We start from the raw sequence: 23,457 nt of genomic DNA, 5'->3' as shown, positions 1-23,457 counted from the left end.
GGTTTCAAGACTACTCCTCACGGTTTAGGGCCCCTAAAATGCCAGGGCAGTATAGGAACCCCACAAATGACCCCATTTTAGAAAGAAGACACCCCAAGGTATTCTGTTAGGAGTATGGTGAGTTCACAGAAGATTTCATTTCTTGTCACAAGTTAGCGGAAAATGACACTTTGTGAAAAAAAAAAACCAATAAAATCAATTTCCGCTAACTTGTGACAAAAAATTAAATCTTCTATGAACTCACCATACCCCTAACGGAATACCTTGGGGTGTCGTCTTTTTAAAATGGGGTCTTTTGTGGGGTTCCTATACTGCCCTGGCATTTTAGGGGCCCTAAACCGTGAGTAGTAGTCTTGAAACTAAATGTCTCAAAATGACCTGTGAAATCCTAAAGGTACTCATTGGAGTTTGGGCCCCTTAGCGCAGTTAGGGTGCAAAAAAGTGCCACACGTGGTGCCGCTGTACTCAGGAGAAGTAGTATAATGTGTTTTGGGGTGTATTTTTACACATACCCATGCTGGGTGGGAGAAATCTCTCTGTAAATTGACAATTGTGTGTAAAAAAATAAAAAAAATCTAATTTACAGAGATATTTCTCTCACCCAGCATGGGTATGTGTAAAAATACACCCCAAAACACATTATACTACTCCTGAGTACGGTAATACCACATGTGTGGCACTTTTTTTGCGGCCTAACTGCGCTAAGGGGCCCAAAGTCCAAAGAGCACCTTTAGGCTTTACGGGGGGCTTACAATTTAGCACCCCCCCACTTGCCAGGACAGTTAACAAACCCCACAAATGACCCCATTTTGGAAAGAATAGAGGCCAAGGTATTCCATGAGGGGCATGGTGAGTTCATAGAAAACTTTATTTTTTGTCACAAGTTAGCGGAAAATGACACTTTGTGAAAAAAAAACCAAAACAACAATTTCTGCTAACTTGTGACAAAAAATAAAATCTTCTATGAACTCACCATGCACCTCACAGAATACTTTGGGGTGTCCTCTTTCCAAAATGGCATCATTCGTGGGGTCTGTCCTGGCATTTTAGGGTCCCCGCAATAATTACATGTATGGCCAGTAATAGGAGTTTCTGCTATACTCCTTATATTGGGCATACGGGTAATGCACTCTGGGCTGAAAGGAAAAATGAACGTCAAACAATCAATCAATGTGAATTAAAAAATATCTGCCAAAAAATGTGAAAAAAAAGAGGGGAAGGCATCTGCCAGGACATAGGAGCTGCCACCCAAAAACGTCCAAACCCACTCAGCTCGTAAGCCCTGGCAAACCAGATTTCTCCATTCACACCGATCGATGTGGATGAACAAATCATTGCCAGAGTTCTTTTTTGATACAAAGTGCTTGCCAAAGCATAGGAACTCCAACACCGCCCCTCAGCTCATATGCCTCGGCAAACATATCTTTTTTTACTGTGGAGGAGAAATCTCGTCCTGCAGCGCTGCATGCACCGACTTGTGTGTAATCTGACAGACGCACAATGCTTCTGTCAGGATGCATCATCAGTGCTGCAGCTGGTTGGTCGGTCGGTCGCTTGCTCGGTCCACCTGGAAGGGTTATAGATGGAAAAAAAGAGAAAAAAAAAACGAAAACAAAAAAAAAACAAGCAAGCAGCAAAGCAATAACTTCATTAACATTTATAAACTTTTTCAAACAAAACCTTAACATTGTGAACCAAACATTAACCACCCTGGCATTCAATTAAATGCGCCAGGGTGGATGCGCAGCACTATTTTTTGTTTTTTTCTTATTCTATCATGTAGCTAGCCTAGCGCTAGCTACATGATTCCCCCCTCTCTGCGGCGTCCGCCCAGCCCCTCCGATTGCCGCGTCTTCCCATAAGGAAATCCCGTTCTGAACATCGGGAGTTCCGATCCACCTCTCAGCGCTGCCTGGTACTGATTGGCCAGGCTGCGCACGGGGTCTCGGGGGGGGCCTCTAACGCGGTGGGTAGCGGCGCATCGGCGGCTATCGTCATTACCGCCAAGGAGGTTAACTTTTTTGCTCACCTGTTTTTTTTTTTTTTTTTTTTAACTTACCTTCCGAGGACAAACCTGTCCTCCCCATGGGACAATGTGCGAAGTGCAAATCACACAGAGTTGTGGCTAAATACATTACACATTCTGTCCCAAGTGAAAGGAGAGGTTTCTGGCAGCCCTGTGTATTAGGGTCTCTCGAAACCAGATACTTGGTTTCACACTGCATATTGGCATATCCAGTGGGTCGAGCCCGCCGCACCGTATCACCCAAAACAGACTTTCAGGGAATACCACAAGAGTAGCATTCGGCCTAGTAATTAACTGCATCGCCATAGACTAACATGACTTCCAGGCCGACCTAAATTGCCGCAGATGCCACGCAGTAATGTAGGCATGCACTAGCATTAAGTCAAGCACTTCCGGTGTAGGGGAGGGGACCGCAAAGTGTGACTTTCGCTAGGCAATTTGCCCTAACGCAACGCACCAGTGTGAAATAGCACTGAGAGACCCTTGTGTGCCTACTGCTGTGTCTGGAGTTCCCTACTCTCTAATAGTGTACCTGCTCGTGGTACCTCTCAAAACACTCCCCTAGGCATAGGCCAGGCTGGTCAGGACAGGTGGGACAATAAACCGTGGTGTCACGCCTTATTCCAGCCCTGCTGCAGAAACGACAACGTTTTCTTCGGATGCGATGACCTGGGGTACTCGGAATCGGATAGGCGTAATGCCATCCATGCAGCCGCCTAGTTGCATCTGTGGGTTGGGCCACGGCACCTCCTGGATACAGGAGTTCCATACCGATCTGTTTCTGAAATTGAAGAAAAGATCCAGTTCTCCCAGCCTTTCTGGTAAACAATTTTTACTGTTTTATAACAAAAGTGACAATACAAAACATACAAACATACAAAACGAAACACCCCCTTCCCCCAAGTCCTAGGGCCACAGCCCAATAGATGAACGTAGTATCGGAAAAGCAAAGCAGCCCAATTTATAATAAGTAGTATTGCAGTAGTTACAGGGTAGTACAGTATACAGTAATTATTCAAATACAAGGCCGGTTACATGTCAATCTTAAATTTGGACAACCAGCATGTCTATATCTTATAGAATTTCTTCTTTGATCCTCTATTTTCATACACACCCTTATATATTGGTAGATCGGTGTTCACCAAATTTACCAACTCGCTTAGTGTGGGGGGATTATTATTTTTTCAGTTTACCGTAATTTGTCTTCTGGCATAGAATAACAATAGTCTGGTCAAGAATAACTTACGTTCTGAACGGCTTTTCGTACCAATGATTCCAAGCAATAGACTCTTTGAGGTGGAGGGAACAGAAGGTCCCACCAGGTCAGTAATCAACGTGTGCACAGCTTTCCATTATGATTGGATACCAGAACAGCTCCAAAAGACATGAAACCAGGCAGCTTCTGAATCTCCACATCTCCAGCATCTGTCCTGATAATCAGAATTAATCTTAGAGAGCTTGTAAGGAGTAAAATAGGCTTGGTATAGGTATTGGAGTGCTGTCACTTTATGGCAGGCTGCTATTGGAATGGAAAATAAGGCAAGGGATAGCTTCTGCCCACTCCACCTCAGTAAGATCAACCAAGTCCTTCTTCCAAATCCAATAAGATTTTAGCTTGGTAGGAGTGATTTTATTAATGAGGATGTTGTAGATGAGGGAAATGAGGCCAGACTGACCAGAACGGCTTAGAGCCTCTTCTATCGGATTAGAGAGTATAAGTAGCCTCTGAGAGGCAAATTGGGATTGGAAGGCATGGCGTATTTGCAGATATCGAAAATACATCGAGTTCGGTAGTGCAAATTGAGATTTAAAGTGGACCCAAATTAAAAATACAAGATTTCAGAAATAAAATCTATTTTCTAATTTATAATAATAAATAGCAGCCTTTTTTCATAAAATATTTGATATTTATTGGAGGAACCCCTCCCTTCCTTTCATATTGCCAGGATTTTTCCGGCAAACTTGTGAAGGAGATTAAAAAACAAAACAAAACAAAAAAAAAAACAGGCTGCTACTGATGATATCACAGGGGAGGGGATCTCAGTTTGTGTGAGATTTCACATAGACAACGCCCCTGTGGGGGAGGGTAGCTGATGACAAACACACCCATGATCTAAAACCTCCTACTAAGCTCAGAAGTAATGACTGCCACCTGTATAACCATAGTTATGAAAAGAGAAGGGTGAAAACCATGCACTGAAATGCTCATAGGCTTGAAGAAGTGTTTATTTATCTTTGTATGTGTCAGAGTGGTGCAACTAAATATTTTGAATTAAAAAAATGTTTGGTTTGGGTCCGCTTTAAGATTATTGAACTGTTTGAGCTAATTTCCCTCCGTCAAATCCCTCAGTTTGACTATGCCCCTTTCAACCCAGACCGACGGATCAGGGACAGTAAGAAATTCTTTAAAGAGAGTCTGAAGCGAGAATAAATCTCGCTTCAGACCTCATAAATAGCAGGGGCACGTGTGCCCCTGCTAAAACGCCGCTATAGCGCGGCTTAACGGGGGTCCCTTCACCCCCAAATCCCCCTCGATACACCCGGGGAGCGCTTCCTGGTTGGGGCAGGGCTAACCGCCGCAGCCCTGCCCCACGCGCGTCTGTCAGCGCGCATCTCCGCCTCTCCCCCGCCCCTCTCAGTCTTCCTTCACTGAGAGGAGCGGGGGAGAGGCGGCGATGCGCCGCTGACAGACGCGACTGGAGGCAGGGCTGCAGCCGTTAGCCCTGCCTCCAGGAAGGGAAATTCTGCGACCTTTTTACGACACACTTTTGCGGGGGGTGGGTTGGGGGTGAAGGGACCCCCGTTTAGCCGCGGGATAGCGGCGTTTTAGCAGGGGCACACGTGCCCCTGCTATTTATGAGCTCTGAAGCGAGATTTATTCTCGCTTCAGAGTCTCTTTAAGTCTGGCATTATTCCAGAGAGGAGACCATTGATCCGCAGAGGAGAGGTAATTACCAGCTTCATCCCACACTTGGACAGTAGTAGGAATAGTAATAGATGGAGAGGCTTTGTGACCACGGAAAGGCAGACTAGCCAGAGCTAATGGGGATCCTATAATTTCTGCTTCCAAAACAGAAGCAGGATTATAGACTGATTGTTCAAACCACCAATATATTGTAGAAAGGACAGCTGCCCAATAATAAAACTTCAGCTTAGGAAGGGCAATGCCCCCTGATCACCTGGGAGCTGCAAGCTTGCAAGAGCAATCCGTGGAGAAGAGTTATTCCAAATGAAAGAGGAGAACAGTGCGTCAAGTGTACTAAATAATTTAGCCGGCAGTTTTACAGGAGTCTGTCTAAATATGTAAACAAACTTGGGAAGAATGCACATTTTAATAAGATTTACTCGCCCGATAAGGGATAGCCCAAGCTCTAAGTTTATCTTTAATTTTAGATCACTAGGATAGTGACAGGGGGGTGATCGGGGGTGGGGGGGGGGGGGGTGGCGAGTGGGGAATCAGAGGCAATCAGAAACAATCACGGGACAATCAAAGCCAATCACGAGAAAACAAAGCCAATCACAAAGTAATCAAAGGCAATCACAGGCCAATCACAGGGCAATCGACGGCCAATCACAGGGCAATCAAATAACGGGACAATCAAAGCCAATCACGGGACAATCAAAGCTGATCACGGGACAATCAAAGCCGATCACGGGACAATCAAAGCCGATCACGGGACAATCAAAGCCGTTCACGGGACAATCAAAGCCGATCACGAGAAAACAAAGCCAATCACAGCCAATCACGGGGCACTCAAATCACGGGACGATCAAAGCAGATCATGGGACAACCAAAGCCAATTACAGCACAATCAAATCCAATTACAGCACAATGAAATCCAATGCACTGGGAATGTAATTGGGGGGGGGGGGGGGGGTCAGAGTTCTGAGGGCGATCTGAGGGTGTGGGGGGTTTATTAGGTGCCCGCACGGGGAAGATTGAGTCCTGATCTGATTGGTGGCAGACACAGGGGGTGACCGGTGGGGAGATAAAAACAATGCACTGGGGAGGTTATCAAGAGGGGGGGGGGGGGTCTGAGGGCAATTTGAGGGTCTGGGCAGGTGATCTAGTGCCCCCAAGGGACAGTTTAGGGTCTGCTCTGATGGGTGGTGGTGACAAGGGGTGATAGACAGGTCCTCTACAGGTTCAAACTCTGACCCAGAAGATTCGTCGAATGAGTCACCCCAATCGTCCTCATCCGACTGGGCCATGTGCCTGTACACCTCATCATCGGAATACCCATTTCATGCCATGGTGGACTGGATTTAGGAGGTATTCCTCTGAGACTACCCAGAACAAAAAGAGCACCTACCTAGCAAAAGGGGAGTACTTGCGGAGCAGAAAGTTGTGGTCACTGAGTTTTGATTAAAAAAAAAACAACAAAAAATCAAAAAGATCTTTACAGTGCCACAGCTATTGTACAGTATTTTTTGCAGTGATCAGAAAAAAAAATTGGGTAAGACAGATGTATACAGTGTACAGCGGTGTGGTCTGGGGGGATCTGAGGGTGGGGGGGGGGGGTGATCAGGGGCCCTTAGGAGACAGTTAGGGACCTAATCTAGGGGATAGCATTGACAGTTAGTGACAGGGAGTGATTGATGGGTTTTAGGGGGGTGCTTGGGTGCAAACTGTGGGCAATCGGGGGGGGGGGGGGGGGGTCTATGTGTGTAAAAGTGTGTGTGTGCGCGGTGTTCTCCCCAGGCCCTATTAGCCGAGTGCTCCACCCGGCTAGTTTTGGTGAGCACCCGGTTGTCATCAGTTTACCTCCTTCTATGCTGCATTTTCTCATCGCGCCCCACCCAGCTACTTTTTTATGCCACCCAGCTAGAAAAAAATTCTGGGAAGAACACGTGTGTACGTGTGTGTGTTTCTATTGGCCAGATTGTACTGTTTGAAACCCGCTGACGCTGCTAATTGGCCGGCGGGTTACTGCGCCAGGTGGGCGGAGCCTATTGCCAGCGGCAGATCGCATCACCAGTGACGCGATCGCCGCATAAACACGCCCCCCGCAGCCGCCGCCGATGGGCGTATTGCGGTCGTTCCGGCCCACTCTTTGCCGCCGCCCATCGGCTGAAGACGGTCGTTAAGTGGTTAAAGAGACACTGAAGCGAAAAAAAAAAATTATGATATAATGATCTGTATGTGTAGTACAGCTAAGGAAAAAAAAAAAAAACCATTAACAGCAGAGCGGAGACTAATATTGTTTGCAGTACAGGAAAAGTTAAGAAACTCCGGTTGTTATCTATGCAAAAGAGCCATTGAGCTCCACGACATTCAAAGTCGCAGAGAGCTCTGTCTTCTGAAGCTTGTTATCTCAAGTGTCAATCACTGTATTGTTTTTTTTTTTCTACAGAGGACAGGTCAAAAGTTCACTGGAGTGCTCTGTAAAATCATTCAGAATGCTGAGTAGTGTGTAAACTGCAAATATTAGAGAATGATGCAATGTTATAAAAACCACTACAGTGATGTGAAAAACTATTTGCCCCCTTCCTGATTTCTTATTCTTTTGCATGTTTGTCACACTTAAATGTTTCTGCTCATCAAAAAACGTTAACTATTAGTCAAAGATAACATAATTAAACACAAAATGCAGTTTTAAATGATGGTTTTTAATATTTAGTGAGAAAAAAAACCCTCAAAACCTACAAGGCCCTGTGTGAAAAAGAAATTTCCCCCTGAACCTAATAACTGGTTGGGCCACCCTTAGCAGTAATAACTGCAATCAAGCGTTTGCGATAACTTCCAACGAGTCTTTTACAGCGCTCTGGAGGAATTTTGGCCCACTCATCTTTGCAGAATTGTTGTAATTCAGCTTTATTTGAGGGTTTTCTAGCATGAACCGCCTTTTTAAGGTCATGCCACAACATCTCAATAGGATTCAGGTCAGGACTTTGACTAGGCCACTCCAAAGTCTTCATTTTGTTTTTCTTCAGCCATTCAGAGGTGGATTTGCTGGTGTGTTTTGGGTCATTGTCCTGCTGCAGCACCCAAGATCGCTTCAGCTTGAGTTGACGAACAGATGGCCGGACATTCTCCTTCAGTATTTTTTGGTAGACAGTAGAATTCATGGTTCCATCTATCACAGCAAGCCTTCCAGGTCCTGAAGCAGCAAAACAACCCCAGACCATCACACTACCACCACCATATTTTACTGTTGGTATGATGTTCTTTTGCTGAAATGCTGTGTTACTTCTACACCAGATGTAATGGGACACGCACCTTCCAAAAAGTTCAACTTTTGTCTCGTAGGTCCACAAGGTATTTTCCCAAAAGTCTTGGCAATCATTGAGATGTTTTTTAGCAAAATTGAGATGAGCCTTAATGTTCTTTTTGCTTAAAAGTGGTTTGTGCCTTGGATATCTGCCATGCAGGCCGTTTTTGCCCCGTCTCTTTCTTATGGTGGAGTCGTGAACACTGACCTTAATTGAGGCAAGTGAGGCCTGCAGTTCTTTAGATGTTGTCCTGGGGTCTTTTGTGGCCTCTCGGATGAGTTTTCTCTGCGCTCTTCGGGTAATTTTGGTAGGCCGGCCACTCCTGGGAAGGTTCATCACTGTTCCATGTTTTTGCCATTTGTAGATAATGGCTCTCACTGTGGTTCACTGGAGTCCCAACGCTTTAGAAATGGCTTTATAACCTTTAAAAGACTGATAGATCTCAATTACTTTTGTTCTCATTTGTTCCTGAATTTCTTTGGATCTTGGCATGATGTCTAGCTTTTGAGGTGCTTTTGGTCTACTTCTCTGTGTCAGCTAGCTCCTATTTAAGTGATTTCTTGATTGGAACAGGTGTGGCAGTAATCAGGCCTGGGGGTGACTACAGAAATTGAACTCAGGTGTGATAAACCACAGTTAAGTTATTTTTTAACAATCGGGGCAATCACTTTTTCACACAGGGCCATGTAGATTTGGAGTTTTTTTCTCACTAAATAATAAAAACCATCATTTAAAACTGCACTTTGTGTTCAATTATGTTATCTTTGACTAATAGTTAACGGTTTTTGATGAGCAGAAAAATTTAAGTGTGACGAACATGCAAAAAAATAAGAAATCAGGAAGGGGGCAAATAGTTTTTCACATCACTGTATATAACTGAAAATAAAAATATGAGAATATTTTCTTTGCTACTAATGTTCTAGTAATTATCCGTACTACACAACCAATTCATCAAACACAGTATATGACAATGTTGTTGATAATAGATGAATTAATATTAGCAAGAATGCACATACCATTTCTTCCCGAGTCTTTTTTCGCGGTGGTTCTTGTGCAGTGCTGGAGGAACCAGGTTGCATCATACCATCTGTTGTGCACACCAAAAGACATTTGTTTTTATATACAGTATATCTCCATTTAAATATTACTTATTAGATTTACCATATTTTTTGCTTCATAAGATACTCCTGACCATAAGATTCTCCTAGGTTTAGAGAAGGAACACAAGAAAAAAAAATACTCTAAACCTGGTATGTCTTCAGGGTACAGGGGGCATCTTCTGAAGCATCTTCCACCAAAGCTAATCCCTCAGTGGCCCCCTGCACAGTAGTGGCAGTGGAACATACTCACCTATCCGGCCAGCATGCTCCTTCGTGTCTGTTTCCTATCTTCATCATCACTGGCACCCCCTCTCTCCTACTAAGCAGCATGTGTGTACTCACTGACATGCCACCAGGTCACATGGGGTGCCAGAAAGGATGCAGACAGAAAGACAGAGACAAGAAGTAGCGTGCCGGACAGGTGAGTGTGCTTTGCTGCTGCTACTCTGCAGGGGCCTCTGGGGGATTACTGTTATCCTAGGGGGAGGGAGACTGCTTGGGATGAGGCCTGGCCCTGCTGTGACATATTATTTGGTCCATAAGACAGAGAGACCCTTTGTGGGTGGGGTTGGGATGTACATTTCACAAAGCTAAAAATACAGTAATATAAAGAAATCTTGGCCTGAGAAATAGAGGGAGTCCAGTAAATCACATCCCTGCAAACAATGCGAGGGATTGGATAACAGCAGAGGGCAGATTTATGAGTCCATTTGCAGATGAAATGATGCAAAAGATATTAACTTAAAGTGGACCTAAACTTAGAACTTCCTTTCTGCTCTAAAGGATACGCAACAGCATAATAAACTTTAAAGAAAAAGATTTGCTTGTTACAGCTGATACAAATCCTGAAAAAAATTCTGCAGTGTGTCTACTTCCTGCTTTCATGGAAGCAGACATGTTAACATCCTGTGCTTTCAAATGAGCTTATCTGCCAAGACAGTCATGTGACACAGGAGAGATCAAATTACAACATGTGATTAGACACAAATGAGGGTGAATTAGACAGGCTAAACGCTCTAAATCAGTTATATCAAACCGGTCCTTCGAGGGCTTAGGTCCTCACACATTTTTGGAGTACATTTGAAATGGGCGCTGGTAGACAGCGGTATATGGCTGATACAGGATACAGCGGTATATGGCTGATCCTGCTTCTGCACAAGTCCGGGGCGATTTAATTACTATTCCCCCTCCAGGCCGCCATGGATAGTGGGGGAATGAAATAATTCGGCTTCCAGCGATTGCTGGAGGCCGAATTATTATGTTTTTAAGAAACCTCGGCTCCGTCTTCTGACGGCACCGACGTTACTCACTGAGCGCTGCAATAGGATTGATTCCTATTGTAGTCTATGGAGGCGCCGGCTGCGCCCAAATCTAGCAGCGCTGAAAAGCACTGCTCCACATTTTTGACACAGCCCAAATTAATTGATGGGTCTGAATCAGGAAAAGTGTGGTCATTAGGTAGAACACATTCCTCTCTTTCCCAGTCCATCTTAAAGGACTTACGAGGCGAAATAGGTTAAAAAAGGTAATTACCTGCATGAAATATCAATGCACGGAGGACACCATCCGCGCCCTCCGTGTCTTTCCGCCAGGTCCCCGCAGCTGAATGTCCCCTCCGGGCCGGTCCCGACCCCACAGACCGGGTCGGGCTCTCCTGCCTCTTCCAATATGGCCAACGGAGCTAGCCGCGGCTGCGCAGTCCGCATATGCGCGAGTGCGGCTGCGCAGCTCTAGGGCCAACCCCCCGGTCCACGCTACAGGCTATTTCCAGTTAGTTGACCCTAGAGCTGCGCAGCCGCACTCGCGCATATGCGGACTGCACAGCCGCAGCTAGCTCCGTCGGCCATATTGGAAGAGGCAGGAGAGCCCGACCCGGTCTGTGGGGTCGGGACCGGCCCGGGGGGGACGACATTCAGCTGCGGGGACCCGGCGGATAGACACGGAGGGCGCGGATGGCGTCCTCCGTGCATTGAAATTTTATGCAGGCAATTACCTTTTCTAACCTATTTCGCCTCGTACGTCCCTTAAACACCAGCATGGATCTGGCCCTCCAGGCCTGGAGTTCGACACGTGCTCTAAATACATATAGGGGGTATTTCTCTAGGTTTTCCTTCTGTCCTGTGTAAGAGTTCAGGGCCACTTTAACAACACTGAAATGATTGTTCATCTGAAGTGAGACTAAAGAAACAAAAACTACCCTCACCAGGAAACTCTGCAACCTCCAGAGACTTCCTGGATCCTCTTGTTCTATTTGTGCCCACCAATCCAGTGCAGAGACCCGCTTTGCCTTTCCCACTCAGAGAGTCAATAGGCTTCTCCTGGCCGTGTGAGGGGGGCGGGGCAGGAAGAATGGTGGATCGGTGGCCCATGCCACTGCACAGCACTGAGCCGTGCAACACTTAGGCGGGGTGCACACATAACAGAGCGTGAAAGGTCACATTTTCTGTCATGTGCGGTTGTTTTTGTGTGTGTACGTTTTTAGTGAGTTTGCATCTTTTTCCCACCTATGCATTTTCTAACGTTTTTATGCATGTGGTTCGCATATACAAAACGCTTATGCGTTTTGTATGCGTTTTTATATTCCGTTTTATGCAAATCACTAGGAAGACAACAGGAAGCGGAAATGCATTACAAAACAATAAAAAAACAAAAACATATAAAACAGATAAAAGACGCATACAAAACGTAATACATTGCGTTCCCATTGACTTTCATTATGTTTGTTTTTGAAGCGTTTTTAATTTGATTACAAAACGCACATGCGTTTTTTTTAATATGCGTTTTTTCATGCAGCCCATAGACTTTCATTAGCGGGAAATACGCAGAGTTTTCCGCAACGCTTGTGTTTCTGCGAAGTGTGCTCCTAGCCAAGGCATGGGCAAACTCGGCTCTCCAGCTGTTACGGAACTACAAGTCCCACAATGCATTTGCCATTATGAGTCATGACTGTGGCTGTCAGACTCCTGCAATGCATTGTGGGACTTGTAGTTCATTAACAGCTGGAGGGCCAACTTTGCCCATGCCTGACCTAGCCTCTCTGCTCGATCGATGCTTAATAGATTCCTACACTGAAGTATCAGAAATCTACAGTATAATGGGACCATAATCAACACCTGTGCAGTGTTCTCCCCAGAATCTTTTTCCAGCCGGGTGGCATGAAAAAGTAGCCGGGTGGGTTGCGAGGAGGGGGAATGCAGGGCCGGTGCAACTCTGCTTACAGCATAAAAGGAGAATGAGGTGGCAAGCCGATGTATCTGCCAAGTACACACAATGCAATTTTCTGACATATTTACTGTCAGATCGACAATTTCCAACATGTCCGATCTGATTTCTGATCACTTCTATAGGAAATCTAGCGGAAATCAGATCGGACATGTTGGGAATAATCGATCTGGCAGAAAATCTGTCAGAAAATTGCATTGTGTATCTAGCAGATTGTTTGAGATTAAGGTGATCAGGTCCCTTTTTAAGCAGATCTAAACACTCTCTGCTCTAAAAGATGCACAACAGCATAATAACCTTTAAAGGAAAACTGTAGTGAGAAGAATATGGAGACTGCCATATTTATTTCTTCTTAAACAATACCAATTGCCTTGGCAGCCCTGATCTATTTGGCTGCAGTAGTGTCTGAATCACATCAGAAACAAGCATGAAGCTAATCTTGTCAGATCTGACAATAATGTCAGAGACATCTGATATGCTGCATGCTTGTTCAGGGTCTATGGCTAAAAGTTTTAGAGGCAGAGGGTCAGCAGGGCAGCCAGGCAACTGGTATTGCTTATAAGTAAATAAATATGGCAGCTTCCATATCCCCCTTTCACTTCAGTTGTCCTTTAAAGAAAAATATTCCTTTGTTACAGCTGATACAAATCCTGCAATAAATCTGCACGGTTTCTACTTTCTTGGAAGCAGACATATTACCATTCAGTGCTTTCAAATGAGTGTATCTGCCCCATCTGAAATGGCAGTCATGTGACACAGGAAGAGATCAGATCAGACAGGCTAAACTCTCTAAATACAGGGTGCATTTCTCTGTTTTTCTTCTGTCCTGTGCAAGAGTTCAGCTCCACTAAGTTCCCGCAGTGTGATTGTGAAGGGGGAGGGGCAGCACTACAGACATGATACAAGCTGGGGAAAGCGGGATACACACACAGCAGGAGAGGAGTGCACAGGGGACTGACTTAGGGCTCGTCTCCACTAGTGCGGCATGCATCTCCACTAGTGCACGGCTATGGGATTCGCAGCCTCCGCGGCGAATTCTGTGGGGGGTTCCGGGCGAATCGCTCCCGCAAGCGATTCCGCCGCGGCGCCGTCATCCCCTATGGCAGAGTTTCCCCGTGCGAATCATGTGCGGGGAAACTCTGCAGAATCGCCGGCGAAACCGCCCTAGTGGAAACGGGCCCTTAGAGAGACAGCCAGTCATTGAACATGCTACGTATGGCTGTGTCTCCTCTGCCCCCAAAGTAAAATAAATAAACATGCAGAGTTCTGAAGGGGCATCACTTCTGCTTTTCCTCTCCCCCCCCCCCAGCTGGATTAGATCAGCAGCTGCCGGTTTTAACTATTCTGGCATGGTGGTTACCTGCAGTCTGGGGGAGGAAGGGGAGAATAAATTAGCAGCTCCGCGCTGTCCTGGACTGCTGGACCCACGTGGCTCTCATCTCAATCCTGCAGGCTGCTGCTAATGCCCAGGGATGTGTGGGCATTTTTTGCTTTGCTGCTTCTCTTTTCATTGACAAGAGAGAGGCACCATTAAAAAATAGATCCTGAGCAGGAGGGAGAATCGGAGCAGGAGTCCCGCCCCTTACAACCCACCCAGCTGATCCCTGTCTCTCCAGAACGTTTGAGCTGACAGGCAGAGGAGCGCTCCTGCAGTGTACAGTGTCAGCCTTTGCTATTGTGCGAGGCTGGCGCTGATTGAAAGCAGGCAATGGAGCGCTCCTATGTGAGGTTTAAAAAAGTTTAGTGCTGGATTTTAGAAGCCCCAGGCGGGCACATAACAGGCGGGCGGGGTTTCAAATCAGCCAGGCGGCCCGTCCACCTAATTAGCCATGGGGAGAACACTGCGTATGGCTATCTAGTCACAAGGGCCCGTATTGAAAGACTGAAGCTGAATCACAATGCACCCAGGGAAAAAATTAATTGCTAGCTTATATTATCACGGCGGTGCCATAGGTAGGTAAAGCAGTCGGTACTACAGCAATTGTAGGGTGGGAGGTAAAACTACAAAGTCCGCAATATCACCCACTAAGCAAGGACACAGCGTGCTCTGACCAGATAGAGGTAGAGACATTTCCACCAGGGCCAGATTTACATCATAGTAGCCTATAGGCACAGATATCCTGGCACCCTAGACTTCTCCCTCCATGAATCTACAAAACTCAACTGAAGCGCAACACAAGTATGCTGGCTTTCCCAGCTATCACTTCTCCTCTACTTCCCTTACCCGTCCATAGGTAGCTACAGCTGTCCCTTAGTATTAGGTAGTCACAGGTACCCTCAGTAGTAAGTAGCTAGTGGTGCCCCCTACTAAAGGGAGATCTTAGTGGAATGCCGAGAGCTGAGTGAGTAACCTCATTTTGGATCAGCTCGAGACCCTGCATTAGGAAGGAGGGAGGCACTAAGGGAGGGGATTGAGATGCCTTTCCGTCATCAGGCGCCTGTAGGCACGTGCCCACAGTGCCCAACGGTAAATCCGGCCATGATTCCAACATAAACGTAAAGATGGTGGTCGGCACTACCACCCACTTTATTTGCATATGTGTATACAGTGTATGTAAGTGGAGGCGCCCTTGATTTATCACTGTTTACACTATAAATTTAGGAAAGACATATTAATATGGTGTCTTAACTTCTCAAAAGGACAAACCAAATTTTTGGTGGAAAAATATTTATCGAATAAGGAGAGGAGAACTAAGCGTTGGCACTGCTGTGAACTAGAGGAGGGTTGCAGTTCAGCCACTGGGGGCCGGCTGGTCAGTCAAAAAACCAAGCTAGCGTGCTCAGACCACGGAATGTATTGCAGTGGTGGGAGACAAAACAATGGAGGTCGGCACTGTCAGCAATCCGGTTTATTCAATAAATAAGTAGTAATCAGCGACATATAAAAGTGCTGTCCAATGTAAGAAAGCATGAGGTGCACATACCGCTCCCGGAGTCAGTGGAGATGGGTGGTGGGTGCTGGGCACAACTGCCTAATGGCATTTTGCGGTGAAACGGGCATCAGGCAGTTGTGCCCAGCACCCACCACCCATCTCCATTGACTCCCCCCGGGAGCGGTATGTGCACCTCATGCTTTCTTGCACTGGACAGCCCTTTTATATGTCGCTGATTACTACTTATTTATTGAATAAACCGGATTGCTGGCAGTGCCGACCTCCATTGTTTTATCTCCCACCACTGAAAAATATTTATTCATACACATAAGACTATGCGTTTCATGGGTTCTGCCCACTTCCTCAGGTCAATAAACAGTGCCTATGGAGCAATTGGTCACAAGCGTGAGCGCTTCTGATAAGGTTATTTTATCAGAAGCACTCACAGTTGTGACCTATTGCTCACAAGACACTTTTTATTGACCTGAGGAAGTTGGTCAGAACCCATGAAACGCATAGGATTATGAGAATGAATAAATATTTTCCCACTAAAAGCTTGGAGACAATATTGCTTACCCTAATTTATAGTCTATACAGTGATATTCCTAGGGTGCCTCCAACAGATTAGTTCTTACCCCTCGGTGTTTATAGTTTTTGGAGACTTTTTGCCCTTTAAAAACTACCAATACAATACAATAATACAATACAATAACATTTGTAAAGCGCTTTTCTCCCATAGGACTCAAAGCGCATAGCTGTGTCTCAGATTAATACAGGGTTTCAGGCTGGGTTGTGTTACAGAGGAGATAGTCAGATGTTCATGAATGCCAGACTGAAAAGGTAGGTTTTCAGTTTAGACTTAAATGCTTCCAGGGATGGGGCTGTCCTGATTGGGTGTGGCAGGGAGTTCCAAAGTGTAGGGGCAGCATGACAAAAGGCTCTGTCTCCAAAGGTTTTGAGGTGGACTCTGGGGGTGACCAAGGTGTTACGTCCTTTTGATCTAAGATTGTGGGGGGTGTGATGTAGTTGCAACAAGTCCTTCAGGTATCCAGGGCCCAGATTGTGCAAGGATTTGAATGTCAGTAAGCCAATCTTAAACAGAATTCTCCATTTTATCGGTAGCCAGTGGAGTGAGCTCAGGGTTGGTGTTATGTGGCAATGGCGGGGTTGGCTCGTTAACAGCCTTGCGGCGGCATTCTGTGCTAATTGCAGGCGGCGTAAGTCTTTCTTATGCAGGCCTGTGTAGAGGACGTTGCAGTAGTCTAACCTTGATGTGACGAAGGCATGAACTAGGGTTAGAAGATCCTCTGAAGGAATTAGGTGTTTAATCCTTGCAATATTCCTTAGGTGAAAGAAGGAATGTTTCACAACAGCTGAGATTTGATTCCTGAAGCTTAATTTCCCATCAATCAGTACTCCCAGGCTGCGCACACAGTCTGAGTTGTTCAGGTCTGAGCTCCCTATCCTTAGCGGTGTTGGTTGAGACTGGAGCTGCTTTGCTGTTGAGCCCTGGCCCTCGATAACAAGAACCTCAGTTTTGTCAGCATTAAGTTTTAGCCAATTATTATTCATCCACTCCTGAAGCTCAGCTAAGCATGCGTTTATTTGTGGAGTAGGGTCTGTGACATCAGGTTTGAATGACAAATATAGCTGGGTGTCATCAGCATAGCAATGATATGTCAGGCCATGTTTTTGTATGATTTCTCCAAGTGGCAGCATGTATATGGTGAACAGTAAAGGGGATAATATTGCGCCCTGAGGTACACCGTATTTTAGTGGTACAGGGTTGGAGAGGAAGGGCCCTAAGGCTACCCTTTGTGTTCTGCCAGCCAGGAAGGAGTTGAACCACCGGAGAACAATGCCATCTATGCCACAGTACTCTTGTAGCCTGTTGAGTAAGATTTCATGATCGACTGTGTCAAAAGCCGCTGAGAGGTCGAGCAAAATCAGGATGGAACATTGACCCTTGTCTCTTGCAATGAGCAGATCATTGCAAATCTGGGTGAGGGCTGTTTCACAGCTGTGATATTTCCTGAAACCAGATTGAAGAGGGTCAAGGATGTTGTTTCTGGAGAGCCTGGCTTCAAGTTGGAGGTAGACAGCCTTTTCAATAACTTTTCCCAGAAAGGGGAGGTTTGAGACAGGTCTGTAGCTGTTTAGAGCATCTGGGTCTAAGGATGGTTTCTTGAGTAGAGGCCTGACGATTGCTTCTTTCAGAGTAGAGGGAAACCACCCTTCTTGTAAGGAGCCGTTGACTATTTTGTGGAATGCCGGTGTAAATAGTTCAGGGCATTTCAACATGAACTTAGTGGGGCCAGGGTCCAGATCGCAGGTAGTCTGGCGAAGGTTTGAGAGGATATCCAAGATGTCTTTTTCAGTGATTACCTTAAAATCAGACCATGGTGGTAGGCTATTTTTGCACCTGTTATATGGCTCTGCATGGGTTTCTGGGGCTGTGAATTGAATGGCAGATCGTATGGAGGAGACTTTGTCTGAGAAGAAGTGGGCAAATTTCTCGCACAGTTCCTGTGAAGGTCTGATGCTGGATTTCCTGCAAGATGGATTGCAGAGACTGTCAACCGTGCGGAAGAGTTGAGCAGGTCTGTTGGCTGCATTTGCAATTTCGTGAGACAGGAATAAGGACTTCTTTTTGTTAATCATCGTTTGATATTTTTTCAGGTGAGCAATTAGGGAAAGTTTGTCATCAGGAGACTGATGTTTGCGCCACCTTCGTTCCAGTCTGCGTCCCTGTTTCTTTAGTTCCTTTATAGAGTTGTCAAACCAGCGAGCGTGATGTAATGGTGCGGAACGTTTAATCTTTAAGGGAGCTATGGCGTCAAAAGCGGCTGAGACATCGTGGTTATATTTAAGGACCATGGATTCAAGGCCTAAGTTGTGATCTGTCAGTCCACCTAGATTGAGGCTGTTCTGAAGGTGTTGGGGTGTCAAACCTTTCAAGGAACGATATTTTATTAGTTCTTTCACTTGGTGTTTTGTAGCCGGTGCTGTAAAGGAGAAGTGGACAGTGTGGTGGTCTGACCAAACTACTGGATCAATTTCCACATTGGATATTAGGAGTTCTGAATGGAAAATGAGGTCCAAAGTGTGTCCTTTTTTGTGGGTAGGGAGGTTGACGGCTTGAGAGAAGCCCAGTTCATTCATGGAGAGAAGTAGCTTAGTTCCAAATTGGGAAGAATGTGTATCGACCCGTGCGTTAAAGTCTCCAAGAATTATCCACCTAGGGTGTTTCAGTGTTATGCAAGATACAAGTTCTGCTATTTCCTTGAGAAAAGCTGAGCCAGCGTCAGGGGGTCGGTAGACAAGCAGTATGTTTATTTTTTTTCCAGCTGAGAGCTGGGCTGCTAGACATTCAAAAGAGTGGGTGGGGGCTACAGCAAGGGGTTTAATATTCAAACTGGATTTGAAGCACAGAGCTAATCCTCCGCCCTTGCGGTTTTGCCTTTCACAGTGTAAAACTGAGTAATTGTCTGGTACCACAGCTGCGAGAGTGGGTCCTGAGTTCTGATCCAACCATGTCTCTGTAATTAAAGCTAGATCTGAAGCCTCTATTAGATGATGAATAACTGCTGTTTTGTTGTTTATGGACCTGGCATTGCAGAGTACTGCTTTAATGTTGTTTCCCTTAACTTTGAGGTCTGTGTTCCTAGCTCCTGGCTGGGGGTTGTAATCAGGAGTGTGGCAGCTGTCTCTGTTATCTGGGTCCTTTACTGATACAGCTGATTTATAGATATGTGATGATTGCTTTGGCTTTGATTTATGGGTGCCTGCACCTCCTCCCCTCTTCCCCCGCCTTGTTTTCTTGAGAATCCCAAAGGATTTTAGAGGGGTAATCAAAGCAGAATCTATTTGTAATGGCCCGTACTCACGGGCTGCAGAAGTGGCCTGTCGCCAGCACACGTGAGCGTGCTAGCGACAGGCCGGCGACAGCTTCTCTCCAGGTCCCTCCGCATACACACGCGGAAGAGGGACCAGCGGCGAGACGGAAGCTGTCGCCGACGTTCCTCCTCCCCCCGCCGGAAGCTCCATTTACCTCTATGGAGGTTGCTGTCGCTAGTCCGCGTACTCACGCGGACTAGCGACAGTTGCGGCGGAGGTGCGGCGGCGACTGTTGCCATGCGATTGAAACTTTCAATCGCATGGCGACAAGAGCGACGGGCGACAGTTCGGGGTGCGCGCGCGTGCAACGGCCCATACTCACGGGCGACCTGTCGCCGCAACACGCGCTCGCCGCGTGTTGAGGCGACAAAAGTCCCTCGTGAGTATGGGCCATAAGAGTTTCTTGGGAACAGAGGTTGCAATATAGATAAGCATCTCAGCTGAGTATTTTAATGGTGGCATTTGGACAGCTGATAGACACCCTGCTGAGATCAAAGGGAAGGAGTCTTATGCAAGCTGTACTTCTCAGAAAAAGAAGGAGATGCTCCAGATTAAAACAAATTAAGACAGTTCCTTGTTTCAATTTAAAAAGTTTGGAATAAATGTAGAAATAGGATAGTCATAACATAGAAAGCTCACAAGGTGTTTTTTGCCATTTCCGTTTACTTACAGAAGGATCAGGAGCTGAGGGTTGAAGAAAGTTGAAGAATTTCAAAGTTTGAGGTCAGCTCCTAGCAGGCTAGGCATTTTCAGTCCAAGTCCAATTTTAATCCAGTTTAAATCTCAGCCATCCAAAGTGATCCATAATTTCTGATGAGGAGAGTGACCAGCCAGCAGCAGTCCTGGGACACCGAGCAGGGACGGTAAATTTCCTGCAGGCTCTGATGGTGGCTGTAAGTGTTTGCAACCCACCTTTGTGAGTATATAACACATATATTCTGAGTATACCCACCTATTACAGCATATCACACCACTGGACATTCATAGGATCTCTAAAGCAGCCAGAAGTGTGGCATCTGATTGGAGGAGGATAGTGTCTGTTCCACTGCACACCTCTGCCTGGCTCTGCTAACCCCCTCCCTCTCTGTGCCCCGGGCAGCCACCTGCCCATAAATACGGCACTGCATAACTCACCGTTACATCATTACTGTAAACACGTCAAATAGGAACAGGTCAGCAGTAAAGCTAATTCAGGGATAGGACACCATGTGCAGTAAGTCATCCATTAAGAAAAGCCGCATAGCTCCACTCCTGTCAAGAGTCCATTAAAGACAAGACAATAGCAGAACGGCCAGCAGAAGAGGAGGAAACACAGAGGCATATAACTTCAGCGATCAGCAATACATTTCCATAAGCAAATTGGAATGCATTCAACTAAAGAAGTAGCTGCACAGCAAGAGGAAAAAAAAAGATTTTCCAATGTGATTCGATTACAGTGGGTAAATCTAAGAAAAGTCTATGGCTGGATAGTGTAATGGTTAAGGGCCTCTGATACAGGAAACCTGGGTTCGAATCTTGGCTCTGCCTGTTCAGTAAGCCAGAACCTATTCAGTAGGAGACCTTAGGCAAGTCTCCCTAACACTGCTACTTCCTATAGAGCGTGTCCTAGTGGCTGAAGCACTGGCGTTTTGAGTCCGCCAGGAGAAAAGCGTGTAATAAATCCTATTTGTCTGGTCTATGGTTCCAACAAGTGACTTGTGCTGTTACCTAGAGACATCTTATTCATGGCTGCCTCTTTCGTGGACAAAAGGCCACTTCTTACATCCGTATCATATTCCCTTTTTATTGTTTCCATCATTCGGACATCATTCGTAGACTGCTGATCAATCATCACATAGGTCTCTTCTTCTTTAATCTCAGCCTGCATGCTTTCTTCCCCCTACAACAACAAAATAAATAGAAATGGCTCACTGTCATAAAAAACAACATTTAATCTCATACAGTTTGGAGTTATGTTTGCAATCGAGACAGTCAGCTCCACCTACCTGATAAGGGTGGAGGATGGGGGAAGCTTTCTGTGTACTATCCTGGGAATAAAGAGGACCTGTAAGAAACACACAGAGACTGAATACGTTTCTATCTAATGTATCAGATACATTTTAGAAGGTACAGTACTTTACAGGGAACCTAAAGTGAAAAAACAAGCGGCCAGTTTAACTTTTTATCTGGGGCTTCTCCCAGCCCCCATTAGCCATCCTGGTTCCTCGCTGTTGATGCACACTTCTCTATTTAGCCAATGTGCATCTACAAAAGCTGGCCGAGTGGGCCTGGCAAAGCAACCCCTTGATCGTATTTCCATGGCTGGGAGCATTTGAAACATGTGCAGCAGTGATGTTTACAAACTGTGCAAGTGCAGTACGTTCCCGGCCGCAGAAGTGCGATCCAGAGACATGCGGACAAGGGCTGTGCATGCAGCTTTCAGAAGGGCACAGCTGCTGAATAGAACAGAGTGGAAAGAAAGAGGGGGACCAGGAGGACTATAAGGGGCTGGAAGAAGCTCCAGGTAAGTTAAACTGCGCACAATAACAGGTCACCTCTAGCTCTGATGATCTAAGAGGTTATGCAAGTATGTATAACTTACTCACTTCAAGAGAACCCGAGGTGGGTTCTAACAATGCTAACAGCACACAGAGGCTGGGTCTGCTTATACTGCCCAGCCTCAGTTGCTATCTCGATCCCCCCTAAGTTCCCCCTTCACTCTGCTGTGCCCCATAAATCATCAGCCGAGCTGTCGACACGCAGCAGGTCACCAGCCGGCTGTTTAAAGTGTCAGTCTCGCTGCTCCCCCGCCTCCTCCATAGCTCTGGTCCCTGCCTGCGTCCCTTCCCTCCCCGCTGATTGGAGGGAAGGGACACAGGCAGGGAGCAGTGCTATAGAGGAGGCGGGGGAGCAGCCGAGACTGGCACAGACGTAAACAGCTGGCACAGCTCGGCTGAGGATTTATGGGGCATAGCAGAGTGAAGGGGGAACACTTGGGGGGATTGGGATAGCAAAAGAGGCTGGGCAGTATAGGCAGACCCAGCCTCTGTGTGCTGATCGAGGTGAGTTCTAACAATGCTAACAGCACACAGAGGCTGGGTCTGCCTATACTGCCCAGCCTCTTTTGCTATCCCAATCCCCCCAAGTTCCCCCTTCGCTCTGCTATGCCCCATAAATCATCAGCCGAGCTGTGCCGGCTGTTTACGTCTGTAAGTGTCAGTCTCGGCTGCTCCCCCGCCTCCTCTATAGCGCTGCTCCCCGCCTGTGTCCCTTCCCTCCAATCAGCGGGGAGGGAAGGGACGCAGGCAGGGACGAGAGCTATGGAGGAGGCGGGGGAGCAGCGAGACTGACACTTACAGAGGTAAACAGCCGGCTGGTGACCTGCTGCGTGTCGACAGCTCGGCTGATGATTTATGGGGCACAGCAGAGTGAAGGGGGAACTTAGGCGGGATCGAGATAGCAACTGAGACTGGGCAGTATAAGCAGACCCAGCCTCTGTGTGCTGTTAGCATTGTTAGAACTCACCTCGGATTCTCTTTCAGGTTTAGTTTAATCACATCATAGCTTGATGTTCTCTATGTTGCAAACTCGGAAGTTATTCCTATCACTGGACTGCTGACCTGTGCTGATATCAAAAGACATCCCATTCATGCCAATCTCCTGCATGGACACGAGATCACGCCTCACATCCATCTCTTCTTCCATTTTCACTGGACCCATCATTCTGGTATCCTCCGCACTCCGCTGATCAATCATCACATCGGTCTCTTCTTCTTTAATTGGTCTCATCGTACTGCCCTGCTCCACCGTAGTCTGCTGATCAATCATAACATCGGTCTGCTCCTCTTTAATTGCTCTCATCGTACTGCCCTGCTCCTCCATAGTCTGCTGATCAATCATAACATCGGTCTGTTCCTCTTTAATTGCTCTCATCGTACTGCCCTGCTCCTCCATAGTCTGCTGATCAATCATAACATAGGTCTGTTCCTCTTTAACCTGCAGCAAAATATGTTGAAATAGCTCAAAATGTCAAAGTAAACAACATTTTAAAATGTAACTTTTAATAAACTAAAACTACATATATGAAATAAATCCTTTTGTACTCTAAAAGAAAAGGAATACAGTTTAAGTGTAGGGTGGCAACTGC

At 46.3% G+C, this 23,457-nt stretch overlaps 1 protein-coding gene across 3 annotated transcripts in view; it reads right to left on the bottom strand.

Annotated features, from left to right (window-relative positions):
* LOC137534653 (uncharacterized) overlaps nt 1-23,457 on the bottom strand; it is a 50,873-nt gene that overhangs the window by 9,935 nt on the left and 17,481 nt on the right. For 2 of the 3 annotated variants that reach the window (XM_068256262.1, XM_068256263.1), the window contains exons 5-9: nt 22,931-23,306; nt 21,317-21,375; nt 21,039-21,210; nt 9,256-9,326; nt 2,559-2,807 (exon numbers count right to left, since the gene is read on the bottom strand). In XM_068256262.1, the coding sequence (XP_068112363.1) occupies nt 2,559-2,807; nt 9,256-9,326; nt 21,039-21,210; nt 21,317-21,375; nt 22,931-23,306 (927 nt within the window). The remainder of the gene's footprint in view (nt 1-2,558; nt 2,808-9,255; nt 9,327-21,038; nt 21,211-21,316; nt 21,376-22,930; nt 23,307-23,457) is intronic. The other variant, XM_068256264.1, reaches the window with a different exon arrangement.

This window comes from Hyperolius riggenbachi, chromosome 10, assembly GCF_040937935.1.
Source record: "Hyperolius riggenbachi isolate aHypRig1 chromosome 10, aHypRig1.pri, whole genome shotgun sequence".
NCBI lineage: Eukaryota > Metazoa > Chordata > Amphibia > Anura > Hyperoliidae > Hyperolius > Hyperolius riggenbachi.
This window is presented reverse-complemented; position numbering and strand designations above follow the sequence as displayed.